The sequence below is a fragment of the Ornithorhynchus anatinus genome, chromosome 7 (assembly GCF_004115215.2).
Source record: "Ornithorhynchus anatinus isolate Pmale09 chromosome 7, mOrnAna1.pri.v4, whole genome shotgun sequence".
NCBI classification, from domain to species: Eukaryota; Metazoa; Chordata; class Mammalia; order Monotremata; family Ornithorhynchidae; genus Ornithorhynchus; species Ornithorhynchus anatinus.
The window spans coordinates 38,617,766-38,643,957 of record NC_041734.1 but is presented as its reverse complement, the minus strand read 5'-3'; the positions used below and the strand labels follow the sequence as shown (position 1 = coordinate 38,643,957).

The 26,192-nt window shown below is 43.8% G+C and overlaps 1 protein-coding gene across 3 annotated transcripts in view; it reads left to right on the top strand.

Annotated features, from left to right (window-relative positions):
• DIP2A (disco interacting protein 2 homolog A) overlaps positions 1-26,192 on the top strand; it is a 154,161-nt gene that overhangs the window by 60,363 nt on the left and 67,606 nt on the right. For 2 of the 3 annotated variants that reach the window (XM_029069562.1, XM_029069561.1), the window contains exons 3-5: positions 14,618-14,737; positions 23,916-24,035; positions 25,511-25,753. In XM_029069562.1, coding sequence (XP_028925395.1) covers positions 14,618-14,737; positions 23,916-24,035; positions 25,511-25,753 — 483 coding nt within the window. The remainder of the gene's footprint in view (positions 1-14,617; positions 14,738-23,915; positions 24,036-25,510; positions 25,754-26,192) is intronic. The other variant, XM_039912499.1, reaches the window with a different exon arrangement.

The following is a 26,192-nucleotide window of genomic DNA, read 5'->3' as shown; positions in this document are numbered from 1 at the left end:
AGTGGCCTGAATGTTTTTGTAGAAAAATTCATATTTATTGAGCGCTTACTGTGTGCAGAACACTGGACTAAGCAATTGGAAAAGTACAACAGAACAAAGAACAGTGACATTCCCTGCCCTCAGTGAGCTTACAGTCTAGACAGGGGCATGTGGCGGAGGGGTGCACTCACAAATAAATGAAATTACAGATGTGTGCATAAGTGCTGTGGAGCTAAGAGGGAGGGAAGAGCGAAGGGAGCAAGTCAGGGCTACGCAGAAGGGAGTGGGAGATGAGGAAAAATGGGGCTTTATCTGGGAAGGCTTCCTGGAGGAGATGTGCCTTCAATAAGGCTTGCGGAGGTGTGGGGGGAGAGCCATTGTCTGTCGATTTGAAGAGGGAGGGCATTCCATCCAGGCCAAATGCCACTCTGGGTGGCAGAGTGAAGAATGAACTGCAGTGGGAAGAGACAGGAGGTAGGGAGGTCAGCAAGTAGACTGATGTAGTAGTCAAGGTGGGATGAAAGTGGTTGGATTCATGTAGTAACACTTTGGTGAGGAAAGGGTGGATTTTAGCCATAATGTGAAGGTAAAGGCTACCATGAGCAAGACTGAGCTCCTCATCTTCCCTCCCAAACCCGGTCCTTTCCCAGACCTCTCTATCACCGTTGATGGCACGACCATCCTTCCCGTCTCTCGGGCCCGCGATCTCGGTGTCATCCTTGACTCGTCTCTCTTGTTCACCCCACACATCCTATCCGTTACCGAGACCTGCCAGTTTCACCTCTACAATATCGCCTAGATCCGCCCTTTCCTCTCCACCCAGACGGCTACCTTACTGTTACGGGCTCTCGTTATGTCCCGGCTAGACTACCGTGTCAGCCTTCTCTCTGACCTCCCTTCCTCCTCTCTCGCCCCGCTCCGGTCTATTCTTCACTCCGCCGCCCGGCTCATCTTCCTGCAGAAACGATCTGGGCGTGTCACTCCCCTTCTTAAACAACTCCAGTGGTTGCCTATCAACCTCCGCTCCAAACAAAAACTCCTCACTTTAGGCTTCAAGGCTCTCCATCACCTTGCCCCTTCCTACCTCTCCTCCCTTCTCTCTTTCCACCACCCACCCCGCACACTCCGCTCCTCTGCCGCCCACCTCCTCACCGTCCCTCGGTCTCGCCCGTCCCGCCGTCGACCCCCGGGTCACGTCCTCCCGCGGTCCCGGAACTCCCTCCCTCCTCACCTCCGCCAAACTGATTCTCTTTCCCTCTTCAAAACCCTACTTAAAACTCACCTCCTCCAAGAGGCCTTCCCAGACTGAGCTCCTCTTCTCCCTCTACTCCCTCTGCCATCCCCCCTTTACCTCTCCGCAGCTTAACCCTCTTTTTCCCCTTTTCCCTCTGCTCCTCCACCTCTCCCTTCCCATCCCCACAGCACCGTACTCGTCCGCTCAACTGTATATATTTTCGTTACCCTATTTGTTAATGAATTGTACATCGCCTTGATTCTATTTAGTTGCCATCGTTTTTACGAGATGTTCTTCCCCTTGACTCTATTTATTGCCATCATTCTTGTCTGTCCATCTCCCCCGATTAGACCATAAGCCCGTCAAATGGCAGGGACTGTCTCTATCTGTTGCCCACTTGTTCATCCCAAGCACTTAGTACAGTGCTCTGCACATAGTAAGCGCTCAATAAATACTATTGAATGAATGAATGAAAGTAAAACAGGATTTGGTGACAGCTCAAATATGAGGGTTGAGTGAGAGAGATGAGGGCTCTTTTTTATAGTATTTGTTAAGCGCTTACTAAGTGCTGGGATAGATTCAAGGTAATGGGATTGGATACAATCCCTGTCCCACACAGGGCTCACAGTCTTAATCTCCATTATACAGCTGTGGTAACTGAGGCACTGAAAAGCTAAGTGACTTGTCCAAGGTCACACAGCTGACAAGTGGCGGAACCGGAATTAGAACCCAGGTCCTCTGACCTCCAGACCCTTGCCCTTTCCACTAGGCCTCGCTGCTTGTTAGCTGGGAGGGTAGTGGTGGTGTCTGTAGTGATGGGAAAGATAAGGCAGGAACTGGTTTTGGGTGGGAAGATGAGGCGTTCTCTTTGTTGGTAGGATATCCAGGTAGAGATGTTCTGAAAGTAGGAGGAAATGTGAGACTGCAGAGGAGAAAGGTCAGGGTTGGAGAGTTAATTTGGGAATCATGGCAGTGTTTTGGAAGAATGGAAGAAGCTAATCGGTCAGTCTTATTTACTGAGCGCCTCCTATGCACTCAGCATTGTAGTAAGTATATGGGAGAATAGAATGGAATTATTGTACATGATCCCTGCCCCCAATTGGCATACAATCTAGCTGGGGAGATGTTTACATAAATTATAGGAGGAAGTAATATAGGATATAATAATAATGGTATTTGTTAAGCGCTTACTATGTGCCAAGCACTGTTCTAAGCGCTGGGTTAGGAACAAGGTAATCAGGTTGTTGTACTTGGGGCTCACAGTCTTCATCCCCCTTTTACAGATGAGGTAACTGAGGCACAGAGAAGTAAAATGACTTGCCCAAGGTCACACAGCAGACAAGTGGCAGAGCCGGGATTGGAAGGCAGGGTTGAGGTGGTGCGGTAGCATTGTATGGCAATTGTGGGGTGCGTATAAGGTGGGGAGATTGGAGCTCAGATGGAGAATGCCTCCTGTAGATGATGGGATTTCGGAAGGATTTGGGAGTTGATCAGGGCTGTGTCCTGGAGACTGTAGAGAAAGTTCCAGACAAGCCACTCATGAGATACAGATATCCTAATCCTCCCCGACCTCTTTGCTGTCTTCAACACTGTAAATCCCCCATGACCTCTCAGCTGTCTTCAATACCTTAGACGAATCGGTTAATGGATCGTTTGTCTACCTTCTTGGCTGAGGGCCCTTGGTGTACAATCACCTGCTTACGGTCTTTCTTGAATGACTCTTTCTAGGCTTCTGGCTGAGGCTTGAAGTCTGTTGAGTTAGAAGAGTTTCCCAGTGCGGGGAAAGTATATTCTCACACCTGCATTCAGGTCTCTCGTGGGCATCCTCTAGCGTGGCTGCGTAGTGGTGGATGCCCCCTATGCAGCTATGATTTATTGTATTAGCAGTGGAGGATGGAGTGAGTGGGACACCTTGGCTGTGACCTGCCTAGCCATGCCTTCATGAAGGATTTTCAAACTTCTGAACTTTCCACGGATCCCAAATATCCTCCCTCTTTCCTCCCCCCGCCTCACACTATCATCAGCACCACTGAAGGCTGCCGTCTCCCAGTTCCGCTTCCAACCACAGTGCCCATAAGCGCATATAAACACAAGAAAGCTTCATGGCTTGGAACAGCGTGGCCTAGTGGAAAGAGCGCGGGCCTAGCTGCTAATCCCAGCTCTGCCGATTGCCTGCCGTGTGACCTCGGGTAAGTCGCGTACTTCTCTGTGCCTTAGGTTCCTCATCTGTAAAATGGGAATTCAATGCCTGTTTAATCAGTGGTATTCACTGATGGCTTACTATGTGCAGAGCATTGTAGTAAGCCCTGGGGAGAGTATAGTACAGCAGAATTAGCAGACATATTCCCTGCCCATAACAAACATACCTGTTCTCTCTCCTACTTAGAGAAGCAGCATGGTTCAGTGGACAGAGCCCGGGCTTGGGAGTCAAAGGTCATGGGTTCGAATCCTGGCTCTGACACTTGTCAGCTGTGTGACTGTGAGCAAGTCACTTCACTTCTCTGGGCCTCAGTTACCTCATCTGTAAAATGGGGATTAAGACTGAGCCTCACGTGGGACAACCTGATTACCCTGTATTTACCCCAGCGCTTAGAACAGTGCTCTGCACATAGCGCTTAACAAATACCAACATTATTATTATTATTACTTAGACTATGAGCCCCATGTGGGACAGGGACTGTCTCGTCTGATTAACTTGTCTCTACCCCAGCACTTAAAACAGTGCCTGGCACAAAGTAAGTGCATAGTAAGTACCAGTATTATTATTGCAGGCTCTATTTAGAGACCATTTAAAAATATTTGAAATCAGCAGATCGGGACTCTGGTAACTGCCACTGGAGTTTGACAGTCCTAAGAAATTTATCAACATCCTAAGATTCCTCCATGGTGATGTGGTTAGCTGTAGAAATCAGTGGTGTTTACAGAGCTCGTACTTTGAACAGAACATTGCACAAAGCACTTGGGAAAGTACAGTTAGAAAAAAATATCAAAAATGGAAGGGCCTTCTCTGATCCTCTCGCCACCAACGGGAGGATAAATGAGCAATATAGGTGTACTGTAGTTTAAACGACTCTAAGTAATCATATTTGAGGATGCAACAAGGATTCTGGAAGCGGATGTCACAGAGTACGTTGTTTCTTTAGGAAACTCTTCTAAGGCAGCAGACCAAAAGCCTTGTCCAAAAACCTGTCTGCAGTTATGCAGGAGCTGCTATACAGGTTTCCCATGCTAATCCCCAGGGTCAGGTTCCAGAAAGTGCCTGTGGTGGGTAAGACTAAAGGTTTAGTGACAAATGAGTTACAGATTACACAATTTTAGTCATTCGGGGCAAAGTTCAAGAAGATTTGTGTTGGTTAAAATAAGAACTCTAAGCCTCTCCCAAACTGGCTGAATAGTACTAATAAAAAAGACCATTTCAGCCTCAGGCTGGAAGTCAGTCAATCAATCAATGGTATTTATTGAGTGCTTAGTGGGTACAAAGCACTGTACTAAGCGCTTGGGATAGTGAGCCCAAAGTGTCCTTAATGGGCCTGGAGGAAATGCTCCACCAGAAGGAAATGTAGCTGCTTGTGAGGCAGCAAAGAAATGGTGTCCAAGTGCAAGTTCTCTTCCTGTTGCCGTTGGGGCAAGCACGGATGCACAGCCTTCCTCTAGACTGTAAACTTGTGGTGGCTGGGAACACATCTACCAATTGTGTTAATCCTACTCTCCCAAGCGCATAATACAGTGAGAAGCAGTGTGGTTCAGTGGAAAAATCCTGGGCCTGGGAGTCAGAGGTCATGGGTTCAAACCCTGGCTCAGCCACTTGTCAGCTGTGTGACTTTAGGCAAGTCACTTAACTAGAAAAGCAGCGTGGCTCAGTGGAAAGAGCATGAGCTGGGGAGTTATAGGTCATGGGTTCAAATCCCAGCTCTGCCACTAGTTAGCTGTGTAACTTTGGGCAAGTCACTTAACTTCTCTGTGCCTCAGTTACCTCATCTGTAAATTGGGCACTAAAGTGTGAGCCCCACATGGGACAACCTGATCACCTTGTATCCTCCCCAGCGTTTAGAACAGTGCTTTGCACATAGTAAGCGCTTAACAAATGCCATTATTATTATTAGTAGTATTAACTTCTCTGTGCCTCAGTTACCTCGTCTGTAAAATGGGGATTAAGACTGTGAGCCCCACGTGGGACAACCTGATCACCTTGTATCCTTCCCAGCGCTCAGAACAGTGCTTTGCACATAGTAAGCACCTAGCAAATGCCATCATTATTATTATTTCAGTGCTCTCACACAGTAAGCCCTCAATAAATACGACCGATCGATTCCCCTCCGACAGTGAAGCACATGTGGCATGCGTTTGTTGGGTCCGTGTTCGAGTCTCCACTTCAGGGGTTTAACCCAGCCAGGGTCAGGCCCCGCGTAGTTGGTTATCCCCAGTCTCTGCCAACCTGGACCTTCCTGTCTCTGCCTTGGGGAATGTTGCCTTGCTTCTGACGTGGGTCCCTGCTCTCAACAGTCTCGAGATGGCTGGACCAAGGTTGGGCTCAGAGGTCTGGATCTGGGAAATGCTGAGTCTGGGGTGAGTTTGCAGTCAGGTATTAAGTTGCTGATAGTTCCAGTTACTTAATTCTGTTGTTCTCTAATAAATGCTGCTTGGTTCTCCAGTCTTGATCCTGAAAGTCATGTGGATGAGGGTGGGGAATGGAGGTTAGGAAGGTGGTGGGAAATGAGGGCTGCAGGAGTGTCCATTTTGACTCCAGTGTCCTCTTCCTCAACCTGGGACCTCTGTTGCTTCTTTTCAGTCATCTGTTCTAGGAGAGTTCAGTTCAGGTTGCCTTTCCAACTCTTTTCTTTCCATCTCATGTCTCTCTTCCCTTGCTCTGCTGCTTCCTTTGGAAGATTGTGTGCCAGGGACCTCATCTAATTCCCACCTGTGTATTCTTTCCCTGTGCTTAGTACAGTGCTGTGCACAGAGTAAGCAATTACTTCCGTTGTGATAAAAATCATTTTAATGCTCTTTACAGCCATTTGTCATAAAATATGGACTTAATACTCTAGAACAATGATAACCTCACTGTTTCTAAATACTCTGTTTTAATTTGGAAGCCATGATGGGCAAAACTCTAAATGGAACTGGAATGCAAAATGCAAAACATGTTGGCTGGATCTTAATGGAACAAAGCGAAACACAAGTGAGTCTGAAGTACATAAACTCAGTGCATCCATTTTGTCTTCTGGATGAGACTGGTACAGGTGTGAAAGAAAGTTCAGAGGGGTCACGATTGTCTGGCTGTGGAGAGCCATGGTTACTCAAAACTGTATGTGATGGAAGCCAATATAGAGAATATTTACTGTGAGTACTGGAACTATGGCTAAGGGAAAGCGGACCACTTCTAACTGGTGGAGAAACCCACATTGCAAGAGGTGCAGAGATCAATAAACTGCTTTTCAGAATCAGCAGAACGCGTTGACTAACCTGAATCAGGCTGAGGTTGTTTCATTAATGGGCAGCAAGCCCTAAACGAAACCTCAGTTTCTGCATACCTACTCTGTGCAGGACACTATACTTAGGACTTGGGCTATGACCCCTACCCTCAAGGAGATTATAATCTAGTGGGGGAGACAGTGGAAAGAGCCGGGCTTAGGAATCAGAGGTCGTGGGTTCTAATCCCGCCCCCGCCACTTGTCAGCTTTGGGCAAGTCACTTAACTTCTCTGTGCCTCAGTTACCTCATCTGTAAAATGGGGTTGAAGACTGTGAGCTCCACATGGGACAACCTGATAATCTTGTATCTACCCCAGCACTTAGAACAGTGCTCGGCACATAGTAAGCGCTTAAATACCAACATTAATTGGAGGGAAGTAGACATGATTCCTGTCCCACAATGGGGCTCACAGTCTTCAAAAGGAACCAGCAGAGCAAGGGAAGAGAAACTTGTGATGGAAGGAAAAGGGTTGGAAAGGTGACGTGATTTGAGCTTTCCCAGAAAAGATCATGAGAAGAGGCACAAGAGGCCCCTGGGTTAGGAAGAAGGACTGGAGTCATAAAAAAAAGGCTGAGAAATTAAATGCTGTCATTGAATTCTACCTAGGGAACACTTTCAACAAATGCAAGAATAGAACAGTGTGGAAAATGAAATCAGAAAGCCCTCTAAGAGGCCGATAGGGTGACACCAGGGTGATGGCAAGCTTCCAACCAAACTGAAGGTCAAGTAGAGTTGTCCTTGAATTCAGAGATGATGCTGCTTTTGGTGAGACTGCATCTCTGAGTGGCTTTGAGAGTGAGTCTTGGACGTAGATGAACACTTGAGAAAATGCAATAGGACTTCTTTTTAGGCCCTTGGCCTAAAATGAGGTGAGTAGTGCTCAGACACCAAGAGTTAAATGGGGAAAGTATATTCTCCCGTCAGCAGATTGAACACTTAATTGTTTGGGCAGTAAAGACTTATTCTGAGCCATCCACACCGTAGAGCTGATATAGAACAGAAAGAAACAAAAAGTTAGAGCCGCAGCAGTACTGGATCCAGTGGAAGTATTCCCAGAAGAGGAGACTAAAGAAATCTTCAATCAGTAGTTTTTATTGAGCACCCATTGTGGACAGAGCACTATGCTTGGAGCTTGGGCCCTGACCCCTGCCCTCAAGGAGTTTCTAATATAATGGGAGGGAAGCATATACAGATAGAAGGAAGAGAGAAAGGAGAAGTTGAAATCTGAATTTGAGCAGAGATAGGAAGATGTGTCATGGCTGGCATTTTACAGTAAAACTCTCCCCTTATAAACCGATGAGCGACAGCCCAATCATGAGGCCTTGCCCAAGAAATCGATTCAAGTGCTAATGGCTTATGCAGCACCATTCATTCCCCCTTGTCTGCAGCAATTGTATTTTTTGAGTGTGGTATTCGTTAAGCGTTTACTACATGCTGGGCATCCAACTAAACGGTCAGGTAGATACAAGATAATTGGGTTGAACACAGCCCCTGTCCCAGGTAGAGTAGATACAAGCTAATCAGGTGGGACACAGCCCCTGTGCCGGATAGGGCTCACAGTCTTAGTCCTTATTTTCCAGATGAGGTAACTGGGGTCCTGAGAAGTGAAGTGGCTTGCCCAAGGTCACACAGCAGAAAAGTAGCAGAGTCTGCATTAGAACTCAGGTCCTTCTGACTCCCAGGTCCCTGTTCTATCCACCAAGCCATACTGTGTGTTAATACTGTACTTAATATGTGCATATGTGCATTCTGTGCCCTTGAGGAGCTTACCCTCTGGTGGTGTAAGCTCAGTATTTTTTTCTTCCTGTCAGTCCTGTTTCCACTGCCTTGATGGTGCAGTGAGCAAGTAGGCAGGCAGAGGTACCACACCCGGTGAAGCGCGGGCAAGAATTTTACTTGCAAAACCCAAAGCGACCCCAACCTAGGGCTGGGCCGTAGTGTCAAAGATCAGTGAGCGGTTGTTACGTTGACCTCGGCCGCCCACGGCCAGCTATTTTCAGAATTCCTATTGGACCTGCTGACCCTACAGGATGCCGTAAGTGGTTGTTTAGTCAGAAGGTTTCACTAACAAAGGTAATTGGGATATTAAGTGCTTACTACATTGTACTAAGTGCTGGGGTAGATGCAAGAAAATCTGGCCAGACATAGACCTGTCCCACATGGGGGCTCTGTGTCCAAGTTGGAGGAAGAAAAGGTATTGAATCCCCATACAGTTGGGGAAAGCTAGGCATGGGGAAGTTAAGTGATTTGCCCAAAGTTGCAGAGCTAGGGTTAAGATCCTGGTCCTCTAACTCTTAGGCCTGCGCTCTTACTTGTGAAGCCCATTGTGCACAGGAATTATGTCTGTTTTTTTGTTGTATTGTACTCTCCCAAGCGCTCAGAACAGGCTTAGAACAGTAAGTGCTCAGTAAATACGATCAGATGAACGAACAGTGCTTGACTCGTGGTGGCTCGGCTTAGCCCTGCTCTTGAGCATGTCACTGCCCCCCACAATCATGGAGATATGGATTGGGCTTTGGTGGAGACGGTTAACTAAGAGTTAATATGGAGATTGGCTGAAACAAGACAAGCCTTATTGAGGAAAAACTGTGAAAAGATAAATACAGGAAGAAATCATTTATCTCCATTTTACAGATGAGTCATCAGAGGCCCAGAGAGCTAAAATAGATTGTAAACCCTGTTGAGAACTTTTTATCTACCGTATCGGTGAGCACATAGTAAGTGCTCAGTGAGGGACATTAGTATTATTATCGTTATGTAAAGTGGCACAGAATACTTCTGGAAGGTTTGGACCAAGGAAGTAAGAGACCAGAGTGTTGGCTGTTTTAACATATAACGAAAGCATAGATCAAGTAGTGAAAACATAAAAAAAACTAATTATGGTATTACCTTGACTTGCTCCCTTTATTCTTCCCCCTTCCCAGCCCCACCGCACTTATGTACGTCTGTCATTTATTTATTTGTATTGATGTCTGTCTCCCCCCTCTAGACTCTAAGCTCACTCAGGGCAGGGAATAGCTTTATTCTTGTATTGTACCTTCCCAAGCGCTTAGTACAGTGCTCTGCACACAGTAGCACTCAATAAGTACGACTGAATGAATGAATAAGCGCTCACTGTGTGTCAAACACTGCTCTAAGACGGGGGCGAGTACAGGATAATCAGGTCAGACACAACTCCCGTCCCACATGGAACTGACCATCTAAGTAGGAGGGAGAACAGGTATTGGATCCTCATTTTACACATGAGGAGACTGAGGCACAAAGACGTTAAGTGACTTGCCCAAGGTCACACAGCAGGCAAGCCAGGGAGTTAGGATTAGCGCCTAGGTACTTGGACTCCCAGGCTTGTGGTCATTCCACTAGGCTACATTGCTTCCTAAGAACTGAGATTTGCAGTCGGAAGTTCACTCTGGGTGGTCATTAACAGTTTACGGGAGAGTTTAGAAAAATATTTAGAAGCAGATATGGAGATTCCATAACCTGTCTGTCTGTTCCAGTGTTTTATCACCCAGGTAGTCAAAAAATTTTCTTCTGTCCAACTTCAGTTTCTCTGTCACTTAAACCCATTCCATCCTGTTCATTCTCCGGGGTCATGATGAAAAAGTTAAAAAAAAAAATGGTGGTATTTGTTAAGCACTTACTGTGTGCAAAGCACTGTTCTAAGTGCTGGGGGATACAAGGTGATCAGGTTGTCCCACGTGGGGCTCACAGTTTTAATCCCCATTTTACAGATGAGGGAACTGAGGCACAGAGAAGTTAAGTGACTTGCCCAAAGTCACACAGCTGGCAAGCGGCGGAGCCGGGATTAGAACCCACGACCTCTGACTCCCAAGCCCGGGCTCTTTCCACTGAGCCACGCTGCTTCAGTTGCCTGCATCATTCCCATCAAAACTGAGGTTTTCCAAGGGTGACTCACAGTAGCACTTAGTGCAGCCCCTCATTTCATATCATTATTATTATTATTACTTCACTAGCAGTCAGTTTCCCCCGCTCAGGGTCACACCTGGAGGGTTTCCAGTACTCTATAGTCTCTATTACGGAAGGGAGAGTCAAGCAGAAGCATAACCAATCCATTCCTAACTTGGGCAGTGGCTAACGAGTGGCAGGCAGTCTGCTACACGTCAAACCTCACCCGTGCTGGGCAGCAGTGGCACGGGAGAGTGTCGAAGGCAGAGACTCAAGTTTACTGTGCACAAGAAAGCAGTGGAAAACCACTAAGGAATTTTCACCAAGCAAACTCTACGGATGCACTACCAGAACGACTGCAGATGGAGGTGGGGTAATCTGGGAGAGATGTCTCCTTGGCGTCGCAATGGGTCGGAGACAATGTGACAGCCTAAAACAAGCCAAGAAATCCATTTGGGCCTTAGAATTAGTGTCCAACAGTCCTCTAGCTTTAACATACTAGAAGAGATAGTCCCAAATTGTTAGTGGTTGAGGTGCCCAGCCATGTCTGAACCTGTTGCCAGTTGAATAATAATAGTAATAATTTAAGGTATAAAAGTGCTTACTGTATGCTAGGCACTGTTCTAAGCCCTGGGTAGATACAAAATATTTGGGTTGCGCATAGTTCCCATCCCACATAGGGCTCACAGTCTTAATCCCCCTTTTAATAATAATAATAATAATGTTGGTATTTGTTAAGCGCTTACTATGTGCAGAGCACTTTTCTAAGCGCTGGGGGAGATACAGGGTAATCAGGTTGTCCCATGTGAGGCTCACAGTCTTAATCCCCATTTTACAGATGAGGTAACTGAGGCACTGAGAAGTGAAGTGACTTGTCCACAGTCACACAGCTGACAAGTGTCAGAGTCAGGATTCGAACCCATGACCTCTGATTCCCAAGCCCGGGCTCTTTCCACGGAGCCACGCTGCCTTTCTAATCTAATCTTCTCTAATCCCCCTTTTACAAATGAGGTACAGAGAAGTTTAGTGACTCGCCCTAGGTCACACAGCAGACAAGTGGCAGAGGCGGAATTAGAACCCAGGTCCTTCCAACTTGCAGGCCTGTGCTGATTCTACTAGGCCACACCGCTTCCCCGCTTGATCCCCTTGAGCTCCCAGCAGAGTGCAGTTAACCTGTGTGAATGTGGCAATTCCCTGTAGGGCGTGCTACTTGAAGAACAGAACTGCTATTCTTTAAGATGATCTAATTAAAGGAGCTAGTCTACCAAATCATTTCAACACTAAACTGAAAACAAAATTTAAAAACAAAAATGATCCTCCCAATTCTTGCTCCATCTAAAGAGAGAGAAGCAGTGCGGCTTAGTGGATAGAGCCTGGGCCTTGGAGTCATAAGGTCATGGGTTCTCATTCCCGCTCCACCGCTTGTCTACTGTGTGGCCTTGGGCAAGTCACTTAACTTCTCTGTGCCTCAGTTACCTTATCTGTAAAATGGGGTTGAAGAAGGTGAGCCCCATGCGGGACAGGGACTGTGTCCAACCCGATTTACTTGTATCCACCCCATCGCCTTAGTACAGTGCCTGGAACATAGTAAGTGCTTAACAAATACCATTATTATTGTTATCATTACTCCTTTTAATAAGTGAAAATGAAGAGGAGTGTCTGAGGTATCATTTGCACAGAGAACTTTAGGGATGGACTTGAATTAAATGCCGTTTTAGAAGACTGGCAGTTGAATAAAAGAGAAAACCAAGAACATCAAGTTTTCCGATTTCTACTGCAGACAACCTTACATCTTCAGCTGTAGCAAAAGACCCGAGCTACCCCCATGAAACTGACAACTCAGTAATCACAAGTCTTGCCCTTTGGGCAGTGTGATGCCTGTGATTTGCAGGCTAGATCGTCCTTCTTTGTTCTTCAAATTTCCCATCCCCTAAATCCAAAGTAACTAGAGATGAGAAAAATCAATTTTCCTCCTGTTGCCCCTGCTGTCATGTGGTCCCGGAGTGTGTCTCATTCGTGTTGTTTGCAAGGGGGATTCTACTGATGTTTTCAGGGCGCTGTCTCTGTTAACAGGTGCTCAACCTGTCAATTCTCAAGGGGTGTGGGATACTCAGTTCTCCTATATTGCGAGAATTACCTTCTTTATAATCCCTTCCCCCTCTCCTGCACACATTTAGGAAAACTCATTCTGTGGCGCATACACTTAGAGCATTCATTCATTGTCGTATTTATGGAGCGTTTACTGTGTGCAAAGCACCATACTAAGCGCTGGGGAGATTACACTATAATAAACACATTCCTGCCCACAACCAGAGCAGTACCGTATAAATGGATGTGTCCAGTGATTTCTTCTGCTGCTGTATTGCACTGTATCCAGATAAACATGTTGTCAATCTATAGCCACAGTCATTATTTCAAAAATGCATATTATGGAAGAAGTGAGGATACTTGGATTCATCCCCATGCTCTTCAGTGGCACCCCTTAAATTGGGAGCCCCATGTGATACAGGGTCTCTGTCCAGTCTGCATCTAGTGTATCTACCCCACTACTTAACACAATACTTGGTACGGAAGAAGTGTTTAACAAATGCCACTGTCATGATTACTATCTCCTCTGGGGGAAAGACGAATTTTTTTTTTTCTTTCTGTAATCCACGGATCAGAAACGAATGGAATGTAAAAGCGGTTGAGTATACAGTTTAATCCACATCCAAACTCTGGAGCCGGGTCAGAGAAGAAGATAACATCCACTGTCCTTATGTGAGGATTTGATTTTGTTTTCATTTCATCATTTAAATCTTCAAGACCTCTTCTTCCTGCCTCTCTTGATGAAACCCATCCCTTTTGGGAGGTCATTTATCCGCCCTCCTCTGGAAATGGAGAAAAGTAGCTGAATCAATCCCACTCAAGCAGAAAATAGTCTTAAAATCTATAGCAATTATATTAATGTGTCTTTACGATACTTGTTAGAAGAAACATCAATCAGTGGTATTTATTGAGCCCTCACTGGGTGTGGAACACTGTGCTACACGCTTGGGAGAATACAGAATAACAGATTTAGTAGATGTATTCTCTGCCTACAGTGAGCTTATAATGTAGAGGGACCGTAAGAAATTTATGGTAGTTAAGCGAAATGTATTTTTCACTCGTTGTAGTATGATCAGGAGATACTTTCAAGTGGCTTGACAGCCAGTGTCCCATATATGAAGTAGCTTACTTTAACTGAAACTTTGGGAGCCCCATCTTTAGATGGCCATATATTCCTTTGGTTTTAAGGCATATGCTTATCTACTGGGTACAGATCTCAAATCATGGTCCAACTCCCAAGACTCCCCAATCCTCGTTCAATTTACACTAAACATTCCCCAGAGTGGCAGTGTGACAGAGTGAAAAGAACACAGGGCTGGGAGTCAGGCTTTCTAGGTTCTGATTCTATCTTTGCCACTGGCCTGCTGTTTGAACTTTAGTCATCCACTTAACCAGTTTTTTCAGCTTCCTTATCTGTAAAGTGGGGATAAGATACCTGTTCTCCCAACCACTCGATTCTGAGCCCTGCATAAGCCACTAACTATGTCTTTCTTGAAATTCCTCTTTTTTATCCCTTAACGGAACTCAGCTGAAAAGCAAGGATAATCTTGCTTTCAGAGACACATTCATTTCCTGTTAAAATTATTCATCCATTCCGAATGGGGGATTTTGTATGCACTCAGTATTTTGGGTTGAGATGCCAGTTTTTGTGTGGTTTTTTGGGAACATAGAATTACGTTTAAGTCAGAAATGAAAAGTCAGACTTGCTTGTGCCAGTGGAAACTTCAAATACCATATTTGGAATTCTGGTTTTATTTGCTCGGGACTTTTATGGTCAGTATCTTCTATGGCAGAACATGTATGTATTGTCCTGGAGTCGTTGCTGCTTATACAGTGTGTCAGTTACACATCCCAGAAGACATGGAATGTATAGCACTAAATGGATTTTATTATATTGGTAGGCCCAGATTGTTCATTTATCGTGGAATTGTGTTTCAGGTGTAGATCCATCCCTGCAGACAGAGAACAGAATCCCCGGCTCTTCACAGGCTACTGCTGCTGCATCTAAACAGCAGAAATCACGTTCTACCAACTCAAGGGATGAGCGCTTCAGATCAGGTAAGGAAAATCCATAATAATATTGAAAAGAGAACAAGAATGCAGCCATATACGATTTAAATGATAAATACCGCTTTGGGTATTTTCTGAGGTAATAGAATTCTAGGAGGGAAGAATTAGAACAAATTAGTGTACTAGATGAGCAATGGCGTGAACATTAGAAGGGGAACAAATGATCAATTTGGTAATCAAATCATGTAAAATTTTGTGAATCTCAAATGTTCTTCCAGCATAAACAGTTGAATAGGGATAGGTTTGTCAGATAATGATTTTATCCAAATTGCTGTGTAGATATTCAAGCTGTTAGGGAAAAAAAAGCATGGCAAGGATATTAAAATAGAGAAATCACAGTCTGAGGGGAATTGACTTCTTAAAACCTTCTGGCCAACATTGTGTTTGATGTTATAGAGTTAAAGTCTTTCCACTTTGCAGTTATTATTTTTAAGGTATAATACTATTAAGTTCAAACAAAGTTATATAAAAATTGTATTTGGAAGTGGTTTCCTCCATTTTTTAATAGTATTTCTTTAAACCCTTACTTATGTGTCAGGCACTGTAACTAAGCAGGTAGATACAAGCTAATCAGGTTGGAATTGTCCTTGTCTTAATAATAACAGTCTTAATGCCCATTTTACAGATGAGGGAACTGAGGGACAGAAAAGTTAAGTGACTTGCCCAGTGTCACTCAACAGACAAGTGTCAGAGGCAGGATTAGAACTCAGGTCCTTATGACTCCCAGGCCTCTATCTACTAGCCCATGCTGCCGTACACTTTACAAAGTAAACTTGAAACTGATAGAACCAAAATGAAATATAACAATTGATATGTAAATGGTTGGAGTTTGTATCTCATTGCCTTTTTATTATCATCAAAAATAAACCATTGAACTTTTTAAAATGTAGTCATAAGAGTAAATGTATTTCCATTAATGCAGTTACATACAAAAAGCCAAAGGACCTGTGAAGAGCAACTTACCTTGTACATTTTAAAAATTAGACTTTCATAAGGAGACTGATGTTCTTAAAATAACCCAGGATCAGCTTTCAGATTCAGTGTTTCATGTATTTGTGATATGATACCAGTTTATTAAAACATTTTATGTAGTGGTGCTATTTCTCGCTTATTAAAATTTATAATTAAAAGGTAAGTGGCATTTAATTTCTGTGCCTTCCCTTTTAACTTAGGTGTTCAGTTCCCATTTTTATATTTTTTTCCTCTTAGTAATAGTGTCTAGAAAGAAGTGAATTTATCACACTGCAGAGTAAGCTAAGCAGACATGGTACTTCCCTTTAGAAATCTACATGCTAAAGCTGATATTGTTTGCAAATATATTAGGTGTGTGTCCCCAGTTAGAGTGAAATTGTGGACAGGCAATATGTCACTTGCTTGTAAGCAACTGCTGAAGCGCTCAGTACAGTGAGTGCTCAGAAAATGCTTTTAGTATTGCGGTAGGTATGAGCACAAAACTAAATATTTACAGTTTGGTACAGACAATAAAATTGCACACATTAAAAATGAAGAGCTGTGTACAATAAGTACAGGTTTTCTTATGGGTTTGGTCTTCGACTACATGTTGTGGCTAATTCTCTTTGTGGGACTATCGGGTAGAATTCTGCATTCTCCTTTCTTCTCTCACTCCCCTTTCCTAGTCGGATCCCTGAGGATTTTAACATTCATCTGGATGAGTCCTCTGACTCCTTGGAAGCCTGCTTTCTCATTCAATTCAACTCTATTGACTTCTTTCCTCACCACATATCACCAAATGCTCTATTTTCCTCACTTATCACAACCTTGGATTTACCAACTCTTCCACCCACTCATTCATCTCCTAATTCTATCTTCCTTCCCCCACCATGACCTTGGGATTTGGAATCCATTTAAACAGTCCTAGGCTCTAACACCATTCCTGGAATCGCAATCAGCTCTCCCATCCTTGTATGCTACTAATAAAATCCAAGCCCACAGCACTACCCTTCCCACCAAAGTTAACTTCCTTGTGGTCCTGGCCTTCCGTCACTCTCTCGCCAACAACCCAAACCCTAGATCACCCCCAGAGTACATTTCTTACTGTGCCAATGAGGCTGAAGGTAGCTAGGAGAAATCCAGGCACCTGGCCACATTCTTTCAATTCCCTCCTGAACTAAGTAGTATTTGAGGACTTTCTCTGCAGAGCACTTGGGAAAATATAATAATAAATATAAATTCTGCCCTGAAAGTGGTAATAACCTTGTGGGGGGAGAAAGACACCAAAATAAATTACAGTTAGGGGGAGCCAACAAATTTAAACATATGGGCAGAAATATAGGGTTGTGGGGTGCTGTTTTCCCTAACCCCACTGTCTTCCTCCCTTCCTCACTCCAACAAAGATGACTGATTTTGTTGGTAAAATAAAAACAGGTTGACCCAGACCTTCTCTGAGTCTCTCACATTTTCACAGCTTCCTTCTCTTTCTCCTTTCCAACGTCTTTTAGGAGGAACTTTCTTACCTGCCCTCTAAATGCTCGCTTTTTCTAGTCCCTGTTGATCTGTGTCTCTGTGCCACTCTCAGCTGTATTCCAGGCTGTTAGAGTCCTCTGGGTTGGACATTGGCAAGCTTGCATATTTGCTATTTCTATCTAGATTTTCAACATAAGTAGGAATGAGAAAAGGTTATTTCTATTGTGATTCAATTAAAATAAGCCACCTCCTTTTACCCAGGAAAATGCATTATAACCTACCATTTTAGTCCACAAAGGAGAGAAGCAAGTCTTTTAGGGATCTATTTCATTTCTCTTTTCTGTCACAAATGAAATGTATGGATTTGTTTTTTACCATTTTAGTTTATATTATTCTTAGAATTTCATATCATACTTAAGAGTTAGACAATGTAAGTGCCCACCCTAAAGGTAATTGCTATTTATCTCACCTAGGTCTTTGAGAAAGTGTTTTGCCATTTGCTGTTTTGACTGTTAGAAAAACATTTACAACTTGTAAAATGGTTTCTCCTCCTGGAAACATTATCCAACCTTGGCTTCACCAAAACTACCCTCTACTGGTTCTCTCCCTGTCTCTTTGGCTGCTCCTTCTCAATCTCTTTTGTGGGCTCCCTCCTATGGCTCCCATCTTCCAACTCTTGCAGTCCCTTGTAGTTCAGTTCTGGGTCCTCTTCTATTTTCCATCTACACTCACTCCTTTGGAGAACTCATTCGCTCCCACAGCAACTAACATCTCTACAGTGATGATTCCCAAATGTACCTCTCCATCCCTATCCTCTCTCCTTTTCTGCGGTGTCATTTCATCCTGCCTTCAGGATATCTCCATTTGGATGTCCTGCTGATGCCCAAAACAGAACTCCTCATCTTCCCACCCAAAACTTGTCTTCCCCCTGACTTTCCTATCACTTTCCTAGATGGCACTGCCACCCTTCCCTATTAAACAAGCAGGTAACTTTGGCATTATCTTTGACTCATTAAATGTCACAAAATCCTGGTCTACCTTCACATTATCAATCATATCCTTCCGTTCCCCTCCATCCAAACTGCTGACACTTTTTTTAATATTTGTTAAACGCTGAATCTGTCTTGCACTGTTTTAAGTGCTGGGGTGGATACGGACCCATGTGAGTTCCTGTCTCACATGGGTCTCAAAGTCTAAGTAGAAGGGAAAACAGGTATTGAATCCTCATTTTGCGGTTGAGGAAACTGAGGCACAAAGAATCAATCAGTCATATTTATTGAGCCCTTACTGTGTGCAGAACACTTTACTAAGCACTTGGGAGAATACAAAATAACAGTTGGTAGACACATTCCCTGCCCACAGTGAGCTTACAGCCCAGAGGGGGAGGTAGACATTAATATAAATAAATACATTTCTGAAACGTACATAAGCGCTTTGGGGCTGAGGGAGGGGTGATTAAAGGGAGCAAGTCAGGGTGACGCAGAAGGGAGTGGGAGAAAAGGAAATGAGGGCTTAGCCAGGGAAGGCCGCTTGGAGGAGATGTGCCTTCATTAAGGCTTTGAAGGTGGGGAGAGTATTTGTCGGATATGAAGAGTAAGGGCAAATTCCAGGCCAGAGGTGGGAGGTAGACGGAAGGTTGGTGGCGAGATATACATGATCTAAGTACAGTGAGTATGTTGGCATTAGAGGAGCGAAGTGTGTGGGCTGGGTTGTAGTAGGGGAGTAGTGAGGTGAGGGAGGAGTGGGCAAAGTGATTGAGTGCTTTAAAGCATTCCTCTGAACTGTAAGTTTGTTAAGGGCAGGGGACAAGTCTGCTAATTCTGTTGTACTACTCTAGGTACAGCGCTCTGCAAATACTAAGCACTCAATAAATAACATTGATTAAAGCCAGTCGTATGTAGTTTGATGCAGAAGAGGATGGGCAACACTAAAGGTTCTTGAGGAGTGAGGAAACATGGACCGAACGTTTTTGTAGAAAAATTATCTGGGCAGCAGAGTGAAGTATGGACTGGAGTAGGGAGAGACAGGAGGCAGGGAGGTCAGCAAGGAGGCTGATAAAGTAATCAAGGCAGCATAGGATAAGTGCTTGGATTTAGATGGTAGCAGTTTGGTCGGAGAGCTTAAGTGACTTGCCCAAGGTCATACAGCAAGCAAGTGGTAGAGTTGGAATTAGAACCACGGTCCTCTGGCTTCCAGGCTCATGCTTTATCCATCTATGTCATACTGCTTCCCACTGATCCAAGCACTCACTATTTCTCGCCTTGACTACTGCATCATCCTATGTGTTGACCTCCCTGCTTCCAGTATGATTCTTCTGTCAGTGGCATTATTGAGTGCTTATTGTGTGCAGAGCACTGTACTAAAATGCTTGGGAGAGTTGGTAGCCAAGTTCCCTGCCCACAACGATTTTTTTGAAAAACTGTTCTGTTGTCATGGGCAGAGAACATGCCTCCCAGCTCTCACAAGGACTTAGTACAGTGAACAACCTCCCACTCCGCAGTGGTTGCCTATCCACCTCCCCATCAAACAGAAACTCTGTGCTTTAAGGCTCTCAGTTGGTCCTCTCTCTCATGGCCTAGTGCCAAGAGCGTGGACATGGGTTCTAAACCTGATTTCGTCACTTGTCTGCTGTGTGATCTTGGGCAAGACACTTAACTTCTCTGTGCCTCATTTGCCTCATCTATAAAATCGGGGTTAAGACTGTGAGCCCCTTGTGGGACATGGACTGTGTCCAACCTGATTACCTTATATCTCCCTCAGTACTTAGAACAGTGCTTGGCACATAGTAAGTACTTAACAAATACCATAATAATTATAATAATAATGTTGGTATTTGTTAAGCGCTTACTGTGTACAGAGCACTGTTCTAAGCACTGAGGGAGATACAGGGTAATGAGGTTGTCCCACGTGAGGCTCACAGTCTTCATCCCATTTTACAGATGAGGGAACTGAGGCACAGAGAAGATGTGACATGCCCACAGTCACACAGCTGACAAGTGGCAGAGTGGAGCAGCATGGCCTAGTATAAATCACAAGCCTGGGAGGCAGAAAGTCATGAATTCTAATCCCGGCTCCACCATTTGTCTGCTGTGACCTTAGGCAAGTCATTTCACTTCTCTTTGCTCAGTTACCTCATCTGTAAAATGAGGATTAAGACTGTGAGCCCGCTGTGGGACAGGGACTCTGTCCAACCCAATTTGCTTGTATTCCCACCCCACCCCCCAGTCTTAGACAGTGCCTGGTACAATATAAGCACTTAAAAAAATACCACAATTAAATATACCTAACCTTGCTGATCTCCTTCTGCAGCCCAACCCACACACTTGGCTCTTCTAACACCTACTTTCAGTACCTCAGTCTTTAAACTTGGAACTGCCTCCCTCTTTCTCCCCATCTTCAAAACCCTCCTAAAATCACATCTCCTCCAAGAGGCCTTCTTCCTGACTAAGCCTTCATTTCCTGTCGTTAGAACAGGTCATTAGACCTGGGCTCTAATCCTGACTCTGCCACTCTTATTCTGTGTGAACTTGGGCAAGTTCTTAGTAAAGTACCTGGCACATAGTAAGCACTTGACAAATTCCAGGAAAAAAAAGATTTTCAACAGGAGTGAGTGGTAGAATATGTGAATTCACTTGCCATACATTTTATGTGTTCTGCAGGAGAAGCAGCGTGGCTCAGTGGAAAGAGCATGGGCTTTGGAGTCAGGGCTCATGAGTTCGAATCCCAGCTCTGCCACTTGTCGGCTGTGTGACTGTGGGCAAGTCACTTAACTTCTCTGTGCCTCAATTCCCTCATCTGTAAAATGGGGATTAAGACTGTGAGCCCCACGTGGGACAACCTGATTCCCCTATGTCTACCCCAGCGCTTAGAACAGTGCTCGGCACATAGTAATAATTATAATAATAATAATGTTGGTATTTGTTAAGCGCTTACTATGTGCAGAGCACTGTTCTAAGCGCTGGGGTAGACACAGAGGAATCAGGTTGTCCCACGTGGGGCTCACAGTCTTAATCCCCATTTTACAGATGAGGGAACTGAGGCACAGAGAAGTTAAGTGACTTGCCCACAGTCACACAGCCGACAAGTGGCAGAGCTGGGATTCAAATTCATGAGCCCTGACTCCAAAGCGCGTGCTCTTTCCATTGAGCCACGCTGCTTCTCCAATAGCATTTATAGAGTGCTTATTCTGTACAGTCATTTTGTGGGAGAATACAGTAGAATTACTGCCCTCAAGGAGCTTACAATGTATTGGGGGAGATAGACACTAATTTACCTATAGGGTGAAGCAACATATACATAAATGCTACAAGGTGTAGGGTGGGAGAGTTCCAAAGTTAATGTAGAAATAATGAAGTAACAGTAGAGCCACCGGGGGTGGGTGAAATAGAGTGGAGAAATGAGAGTAGTCAGGGAAGGCCTTCTGGAGGAGGTGTGATTTCAGAAGGGCCTTGAAGATGGAAACAGTTGTAGTCTGCCACATATGAAGCTGGGGAGAAAGGGAAGGGGGCCGGGGAAAGTTCCAGAATCATAAGGGAGGGTTTTGAGGCTTCTAATTGCTATTACCTCATCTTTGGGGCTATTTAACAGTCCAGTTTGGGAGTTCATAATGCAGTTTGATTTTTGTTTAATTTGGGGAGGTATGGGGTAGTCTTCTAATCGATTGTTGCTGTGGTCACATGTATAAAAAGATTATCACTTTATGAGGCGACCTCAATTCCAATGCAAAATTGCTGCAGATTATTCTGACCATAGATGTGTCTTTCAGATTGTGTGTGTAAATAATCTTTACACTGTGCTTTAATTTACAGCAGAGCTTCATTCAGTACAATTTTGTATAATATGGTTTCACTTAGAGATGACTTTCCCTCTTTTTGAATAAATCAGGGACTTCCTTACATAGCACTCTGTGCAAATCGCCGGTGTGCCCTTAACCCTGCACTCAGCTTTTCTCTTCCCTGCCAGAGGAAGGAAGGTTTTGTGAAAAGCAGGAAGCTTCTGCTATAACTGTACTTAACAAAGCCTTGCTGAGTGAATCGGGAAGCTTGGGAGTGCGGATACAGATGGGAGAGTTCACAGGCAGATTTGAAGAGAGAGCCAGAAAAAGAAAGTAGAAATAGTATAACCATATGGGGGAATAACTCTCCTTCTTTATACTCATCCCTTTTCATCCTTCTCCATGTCTTCCTTTTGACTGGCTCTTGCCATTGGTCTTTCTCTTTTTTTTCCTTCTGATTCTTTTCCTTTCTTTCTTTCCTCCCCACACACCCAGTTTTCTGTTCTTGCTAAGTTCTATGCTCAGGAAAACTTGTTCTGTAGTACTCACCTATTTCAGTGCCACATTTCTGACTATTTTTTGGATGCCGTGGTACACCGCAATCAAACTGGTTCTCATTGTTGGAAATTGTTCCCTAATTCCTTAACAGCATTCTATCCAAATCACATAGTGAAAGCACTGTTCTATCAATCAATCAATTAATGGTATTTATTGAACGCTTACTATGTGCAAAGCACTGTACTAAGCACTTGGGAGAGTACAATATAACACTATAGAGTTGGTGGACACATTCCCTGACCACAGCGAGCTTACAGTCTTATTCTGGAAGCAATTATTGTATTTTTGCTTTGTTCTCTTTTACCCCATGCTTCCTCTCCAAAATCGCAAAAAGATATCTAGCTCTTTTTTTCCCCCTCACTCCAGTAGGCCATGCTACTTCCCATTATCTTCCTTTGGCTAACACTAATTCATCTAAGATTTTAAAGTGCTTCCGGAGGAAAATCCAGTGGCCAAAGTATAGCATTTCCGAGAAATGTAATTCTCCGAATTAGATACCAAAATACTGGTTTTAAACTGATGGTGATGGTCTCCCCTAGTGGAAAGAGCTAGGTACTGGGAGTCCAGAGATCTGGGTTCTAGTCCTTGCTCCACCACATACCTGCTCTGTGACCTTGGACAAATCACCTAACTTCTGTGCCTCAGTTTCCCCATTCAGCAAATAGGAGTAAATAACTGGTCTCCCTCCTTCAGGTAGACACACCAATATGGGGCAGGGACTGTCCATTATCCAACCTGAGAATGGCTTAGTACATAGGCAGCACTCAGTAAATAGGCAAAATTCAGACTTTGGGAGCAAGAACCTGTGCAAAGAAATTGTTTAAAGCCCTCATGGTTTATGCAGTGCCATTCAACACTCTGATTCCTGCCACTGATGGTCCTGGTGGGACAGTTTTTTTTAAACTCGGAACAATTGGTGGCTGTTTTTCAGCCTGTATATCTGAGCATTTGCTCACTCCCCCCTGTTGGAGGGTAGTGAGATGGTGAATTTGCAAACCACATTTTCATGGTTAAGCCCTAAAGAGTTGTGGATAGTGGAATAGAATGGTGCACTAGTGAAAATTGGCATTCTCTAGTTTAAAGGGAAATATTTTAGGCTGTAATATAGCTATTAATTTTTAACTGGTGTTAAATCCCTGCTGTCTAATTTCAAAGGTTAGATGCTGTTAAAACAGGAAATGTACTACTAGAGCGATGCAGTAATTTATGTTTATAAACTCTTGCTTCAAAGGTAACGTACTACCCAAAAAAGAATTATTTGTGTATTTTTTTTTTAGCCTCTGAAGTATTTGTGTTAATGACTACAGACAAGGAAGTATGCTCGATAGTCTGATTCACTGTCTTTATTGTACTTTTTACAATGTTCAGTAAAAATTGCTGTCATTGTTTTTACAATTTTTTTTTATGTAGATGTCCATACTGAAGCAGTACAAGCAGCTTTGGCAAAATACAAAGAGAGGAAAATGCCCATGCCTTCAAAAAGACGCTCCGTTCTTGTACACTCTTCAGTAGAGACATACACACCTCCAGGTATCTAGAAAGTTAATTAAATGCCCCTCGTTCTATGCCGGGAAAGGATAATGTGTGTTTTCTCTTTCTATAAAATGTTCTGGAATTGAAGTCATTTTCTGAATGAGAATGAGAGTCCAAGCACTAGAATTCCAAAGCAGGACATATGTCACAGTTACATGCAGTATGTGTTTCTGACCCCATGGAATATGGCCCTGGGAATGTCTCTTCTTCTCTGGGACTTTAGTTCTTCTCCACAATGAGGTAGGCGTTAGGAAAAAGCAAAAGCATAAGTAGTAAACATTTGGCGGAGAGCTAAGCTACTATGAATTTAGAATGACTGGTCTTCATTTAACGTCATCGTCAACTAATGTATTTGGAAAAATATTATGATCAAAGAGTAGGTTGAGGAGCATATCCATTTTGTAGATTTTTAGAGATACGGTGAAGTAATTGCAAGACTTCTGACAAACTGTTGATTTGTTGAGCACAGAACTCTTCATCATTAATGGTGCTCATTACCTTTTGTAAGTTTTTTATTCCCCAAAATAGAGATTATCAGAAGAAAGCCATGACTTTTTGCTTTTAGTTATAAACCTAGGGAGAAGCCTTTATAGCAGTCATGATCCATTAGTAGAATACATTAGATAATGGCACAGCTATAAGCCTAATTCATCAGGACTTTTTAGTTCTCAGTGTAAAGGTATTTTCAGGTAAGTAATTTTTCTTTCTTTGATAAAAAAATATTATTGATAATAAAAATCTTTGAAAAATCACTGTGCTCCTATATGTGTAAGCACTTGAAGAATAGTTTTTCCATCATTATTCTCAGCCACAAAACCAATGTTAAATTCTGCAGAGTATCTAATTAATCAAAAAAAAATCAATGCTTTCTAAGCAATTGCTGTGTGAAGAGTATTGTACTAAATGCTTGGGAGAGTACAATAGAGGACCATAATCTCCTCCCTCAAGGAATTTAGAAGCTAAGACTAGGTTCCTAATCGATTATATTTGAGACCTAAAGACATGTGAAGGTAACATAGCTCTGCCAGCACTTAATGAACTTGCTTTGTAATATACTGCTATTTTCTGTAATTCACATGTTTATAAGTTAATTTGAAAGATAGAATCACATCCCTGGGATCAGTTAGTTGAATAAAATGTCACTCAGGTACATTACAGTTACTTCACATAGTTTCAGTATATGTAGTCATTTAGTTAGAAAGCTAACTCTTTATCGTACGGTCGTTCTTTTCTCTCGATGTAGGTTTGGAACGAAGTAGCGCATTGCCTGTTTTTGGTACTTCTCTAAGGCTTTTCGGGACTAACGCTTGGTGGGAACGGCATTTATGCCTGTGCTTATGCCATATGCTGAATACCCGCATCTCACGCTTAGTGCTGAGAGGCACCAATTGCCGAACACGGAAAAAACTTCCTGTCTCCTTGTCTTGGACCATTCCTTCATTACATGCCTGTCATGATTATTTTAATCACAGACACATCCTCTGCCTCAGAAGATGAGGGCTCGTTACGGCGGCAAGGGCGGATGACCTCCACTCCATTCCAGAGCCACTCCAACGTAGAGCCCTGGTTTAACAGGGTTATCCAGGGCTCCTCCACCTCATCCTCTGCATCCTCCACTTCATCCCATCCGGGAGGGAATCCCGCTGCTGCTTCCGGTTCAGCTGCTGCCGCTGCCGCCACTGTACTTGCAGATCTTATGGCACAGGCTCAGCTAGGTTCGTATAACACCTCCCTCTTAAAACGGAAAGCTTAGAACCCTCTCTAGTGCGGGGGCTTGCACTCATCCGCAAGCCGTCACTGAGAATCAGAGTTAATGTTAACAGTCGCCTTCTGCAAGGTGGGTATGAGGTGTTCTTGGGCATAAAATAGTGAAGAGGTAAAGATAAAAACTGTACCCGACCTGCCCATCGAATGTCAAAGAATAAGGTCAGTGTGGGACGATTAACGGAAGTGGGATTTCTTAAAACGGGAGTACCTATTCCGGAATGTAGCGTCCAGAAATTGGCCTGGTATCGGCTAAGTGACGTATACCGGTTTGAGCCGAGAGGTGATGCGGCAATATCCGGTCTTTTGGGTTGCTGTATTATTAGATCTATATGTTCAAGATGGAATTTGAAACAACTGAAGAAAAAATGAAATAGACTAGCTGTTGAT